At 47.8% G+C, this 5,513-nt stretch overlaps 1 protein-coding gene across 1 annotated transcript in view; it reads right to left on the bottom strand.

Moving 5' to 3' along the window:
* Window positions 1–3,090: 3,090 nt before the first annotated feature.
* The window catches only part of LOC135817882 (CWF19-like protein 2), a 17,973-nt gene continuing 15,550 nt past the window's right edge, over window positions 3,091–5,513 (bottom strand). Inside the window, exons 18-20 of the mRNA XM_065331168.1 lie at window positions 4,931–5,011; window positions 4,558–4,659; window positions 3,091–3,782 (exon numbers count right to left, since the gene is read on the bottom strand). Coding sequence (XP_065187240.1) covers window positions 3,639–3,782; window positions 4,558–4,659; window positions 4,931–5,011 — 327 coding nt within the window. The 3' untranslated portion in view covers window positions 3,091–3,638. The remainder of the gene's footprint in view (window positions 3,783–4,557; window positions 4,660–4,930; window positions 5,012–5,513) is intronic.

Genomic DNA, 5,513 nt, shown 5'->3' with positions numbered 1-5,513 from the left:
AGTGCACTGCTCTGACTGTGCATGAGCATGACTCGACTGTGCAAGTCCCAGTGTCAAGAGTCAAGTACCAATTTTTCATCGACATCAATCACCGGGTGGAGTGGCGTTCACCTGTAATCGCTGCGACTGGCGAGGTTGGGAGTGTTGGGATAGTTTGAGGTCGGGAATCCTGCTGTCTGTCGGATTATGTCGATCAGGCGTCCGCGCTAAGTTCGGTGTGGATATGGGCAACACTGGTGAGCCAGTGGTGTCCAGGTCTTTGAAGAGCAGGGTACTGGCCCAGGATGGAAACATAGCAGGCAAAACCTGCCGCATGGAACAGTAGCGGGATAGCGCTTGTGAATAGACGGCACCCAGCAGCCCGGCCGATATAACACGACCCACTTCTTTTTTTCTTTTTTTCTTCTTCCTTTTCTCTTTTTCAAGGCTTCGTTCCCTTCCAGTTTTCTGTCTCGCCGTCAGCTTCTTCTCTTCTTTCCTTCTTTTTTTGTTGACCTTTTTTTAGTCTATTTTGATTCCTCACCAGCTTCGTTTCCAGAGGGATATCTTCCCCTATTATACTTCTCTCGGCGATTAAAATTTTTGTTTCATGTCATGATGTAAACTCAGTGCAGTGGATCTTGACAGCTTTGTAGCAGCACGCCCGATCAACTCCCCCGGCAGTCCTCCTGGATCCACCGCTAGCCCACAGTTGGTGGTGAATGTTCTCTCTTCTATCTGCTCAAATACGTGTGGAATGGTGGAGATTGGAGAATTTTCATGCTGATTGCGAAAATAGTTAAGGAAGTACATGTATTTTAAAAGTACTTGAATGACCTCATACTGAGTGGATTGGAACGCATGTAGTTACTGAGAGATCCTTTCCAGTTCTAACATGGACCCCTTTCTCCTCGTGTAGCATTTGTGCCCACGACTGCTCATCACCGGCTCACATCTCACCACCCCGGTCGGAAGCCAATAATAATTATTGATAATGGCGGCGGCGGCCGTGAAACTCGTGCCGCCGGCGTGCGGTGCCAGCTTTCAGCAGCTTCTCCTGGGTAGTTGGCAGGTGCAGCGCATCCTGCAGTACAGGCAGGGGGGCTACACGGGGCAGTTCACGGGTACGGCATGCGTTACCATGGTTACCCTACAGGACAACGAGCACCAGCAGCAGCAGCAGCGACAGTCGCCCGGGACGCTCCTGTATCGTGAAGAAGGGCAATTTGTGGCCGCTGACGGTGAGCATACAATGTCAGCACACCGAGAGTATGCGTTCTGCTACAACACGACGGCAGCTGCACCGTGGCCTGTACAGGTACACTTCGTTGAGCGTGCAGACCACCCCGTTGAGCTCGGCAGCCATTTTATTGATTTAAGTTTCCGTGACGACTCGGCTGAGTGTTCGTTTCGCCATCACTGCGCGCCGGATGTGTACACGGGCACATGGAGATTTGTGAATGCCGACGCGTTCCGCTGGTCGTGGCGGATCAACGGCCCGCGCAAGGACGGGGAAATCACGACATACTACACCCGGCTGTAACTGGCGAATCTATCCAACTTCGCCAAACACGCACGCGCTAACACAGTTCACGCACGGACACTGCATGACTTTAAGCCGCACACATCGCACTGTGACGTCACCCTGCGACACAGCACAAGGACACGGAGAAACGTTATCTGATGCCTGTGGACTATACTCTGTGCCCACCACAGCTGCACGTGGTACTTCGTGAAGCATCACGTTGTGCTGCGTTTTGTTATGGAGCGCAACCGGCTAAATGAACATACCAAACAAAAATCCCCATGAATCAAGTGGAGTATGTGCAAGAAGTACATGCATATTATGATGTGCTCTCTGGTTTGTTGCTTATGGCCATGTCACACAAAACATAACAATGACTGTCATGATTACATTCCACAGCATACACATAATACGCTATATGTACGGACTAAAGAAAATTTATTTTTGTGAAATAGTGGAGCTGGTCTCTTCCTTTCACAACTTTCAGATAAATTAATGAACAATTATGCGAAGTATGTTTAGTTCCACGCATACAAAAAGACGAACCGTGGCCTTATTACCTCGCCATTCAATGGCAAATGCCTTGATGGAACAAACCATCTCGTTTGTCTTGTTTGCCCGTGCTCCCGAGATGTTAGGCTAGTGGGATCCTGGCAGTGCAGGTGTGTCTGCAAAACAAACATAGAGTCCAATCAGTTAACCATGCACCTTTGAAGAAAAGAAAAACAAGCACGAAACTGTTGAATACGAGATTTCCAATCTAATGCGGGGCGAGTTGAATTTATATAATTTGCCCACACCCCAGATGCCCCCCCCCCCCCCAACAAAGAGTAACGTGACTGTGTGAGGCATGGACGGAATCCCTGTTCTCGTGTCCCTGGTTCTTTGATAGGTGCATGTGGCCAATGGAACACACGACGGATTGTCATGTACAGCGTCCTACATGTGGAAGTTCATTCAGGACTTACTTATAGAGAAGAACAGAATGAAACCCACAGATACTGTAGAACGGGTAATTTGAGCGATGTAAAAACCCTAGCGAATTTAGCGATCGACTCATTCTCGCTAAAGTTTCAAGTCGCTAATCCGTTGAGACATTAGTAGTGCACTGGTGATCCGTGAGTAAAATCGCTGCAAATCGCTAAAATAAAACGTCGCTAACCGGTTGACAATGGGAAAACGCTAAAATTAATAGTCGCTAAAATTACCTGTTCTACAGTACCGGTAGATACTACATGTAGTAGTACCGAGAGCACAGTGTCATATTCAACATGGGGTTATGACACTCTTGATGCATGCTTCATTTCTCCCCACTACACGACAGCAACAGTATTCGCATGCTCTTGTGGAAACAGGACCAGAGCTGCGCGGATATTCATGTGCTCATCAGCTCAAAGCACTTCCTGGTCCGATTTCATGCAAAACTAAGAGCATGGTACTTGGCATCGCATATTAGCCAAGCCGACCAGACCACACCTTAGTTGAGTCAGAAGGGAATATTCCGGTCCTCCAAGATGGGCTTCACAGACTGCAATACCTCCTCTATCATCACACCACACGCATATCACTGATGCAGAAACGAGAGATTGATTGACCGTACTTCCAAGAACATAAGGTTGCCTCAATTCAAACACTCGATCACGGTCTCCAAGAACACATTAACTTTCATATCATGGTCAAGAACCAGGAGTAGTATTATACAGGAAATGAGGGAAGATAGAAGACAGCTTGTGAAGAGAGAGAGAGAGAGAGAGAGAGAGAGAGAGAGAGAGAGAGAGAGAGAGAGAGAGAGAAAGAGAAAGAGAGAGAGAGAGAGAGAGAGAGAGAGAGAGAGAGAGAGAGAGAGAGAGAGAGAGAGAGAGAGAGAGAGAGAGAGAGAGAGAGAGAGAGAGAGAGAGAGAGCATGCATGTGCGTGTCCATGTGCATGTACAAAAATCAAAAATAAAGCACTTTTATGTGTTGATTGGAAACAATTGATCAGGTATAAGCATAACTAAGAAAAGTTACTGTGAAATGAACAAAAAAATGCTACATGTACTTCTAAACATCACTCTAGCTTGAACACCAGTAGTGTCAAGTAATGCACTGATGACTGCCCTCTCCATATCCGTCTGTTCGCGCATGTGCCACCTCTCACTGATGGAGCCGTTTCGTCCAGTCGTACGGCTCCCACATCGAGGAGAAGTTCATGATCTTGCGCTTCTGCTCAGCTGGCCCAAGGTGGCGAGGTTTCCGCCACAGCTGCGGGTCAGCATCCATTATACCGCCAATGATTTCCTACAGGCCACACGGACGGAGAAGAACACACAAGTTCATAGACTTCACTTTTTCAACTAAGGACATCTTCTGTCGTCTCCACGCAAACATTATTTACAGATCAGGAGACAATTTCTGTTGCCAACACTGAGATGTATAACGACTTGTGCACGGTACCGTCCAGTGTTGTGATAAGTCGAGCATTCTTTAACTCGCGCATACAGTACCTGGTACGCGACACACTGCACACTGCGGGACAGCATGTATTTGTGTGTGTGTGCATACAGTATCGGTATGTCACACACTCGACATAATTCACTTCATGTGTCCAGGATATAGAGTACGACTTAGAGAGTATAATAGAGACCATCGCAAAAGTTGGCAGAAGCACACAAACTAACAAAAAAATTCTAGCCGAAAATTGCAGAGAAGGCAGGGGCTCCATGAAAGTATGCATGCATGATGCAAAGCCTGGATTGAAAACGAACGTAAGGAGAGGGGGTGTCGCCCGAAACGAATTTTGTTCGTTCCGTGGGTTTCTGCAAACTTTTGCAACGGTTCAGTATAGACAGTCGGCTGTACGTATGACATAAAACCACAAGGACTATTTTGTACCACTGCCATTACTGAACACAGGAGCCATATGGCATCCAAATGAGTGTGTGTGTGTGTGTGCGTGTGTGTGTGTGTGCGTGTGTGTGTATCATTATGATTCATATAATGTACATACAGGCTTGCTGTTGTGCGAGTGTCAGTGTCAGTACAAAGCCACATTGATCATACAGGTACACCTTACCCGGCCAAAGTACCAACTGAACGAGTCGTCATCTTCAATTGGATGGGCAAAGCCCCCATCCAAACCAAACTCCACACTGAAGTAGGAGAAGCCCTTCGGTATCTACAGCACCCACGCACGGACACACATACACACAAGGTAGTTATGACACGCATATAACCAGTATTGAAGCTACTCCATCGCATCACAATACCCCAACCGCCATGAAGGAGAGTGATGCATGAACACATATTGAGCAGCTGCCCAGTCAGGCAAGTCTGAACGACCAAGCAACATGAATGCTTAAACAATAGTAAAGAGAGAAGGGAAGGAGAGGCAGGGGTTGAACCAAACACAGCAACAGCTTCCATTCTTTCCGTCCTGAAGCACCCACCGATTTACGAAGATCTTTCCCGCGTGTGTCCACCAGCTTCTTGTTCTCAGACCACTCGCCCTCTGATTCCATGATTGCTTTCTACACACACGCACACCCATACACACAGGCGCACACACACAGGCGCACACACACAACACAACACAACACACACACACACACACACACACACACACACACACACACACACACACACACACACACACACACACACACACACACACACATGTGCATAGCAAAGCTGAACAAATGAGCAGAACATGTAGGTACAAATGCACACGCACACATATACACACACGCACACCCATATACACACACCCATACACACGCCCCCATACACATGCCCCCATACACACACACACACACACACACACACACACACACACACACACACACACACACACACACACACACACACACACCTTGATCCTTGATCTTGCCCATTGCGTACGCAATGATAGCGAATGTCGGAAAGTTCAAGTGAGAACACGAGCGCAGAACTTGGCATGTCGTTTCAGGTCTCCTGGTCGACGAAATGGGCGTCCACAGACACATAGAAGAGGATCAGGAGCGGGCCGTGGCG

The sequence above is a fragment of the Sycon ciliatum genome, chromosome 5 (genome assembly GCF_964019385.1).
Source record: "Sycon ciliatum chromosome 5, ocSycCili1.1, whole genome shotgun sequence".
NCBI lineage: Eukaryota > Metazoa > Porifera > Calcarea > Leucosolenida > Sycettidae > Sycon > Sycon ciliatum.
The sequence above is the reverse complement of the archived record's forward strand: the minus strand, read 5'-3'. Positions and strand labels throughout refer to the sequence as shown.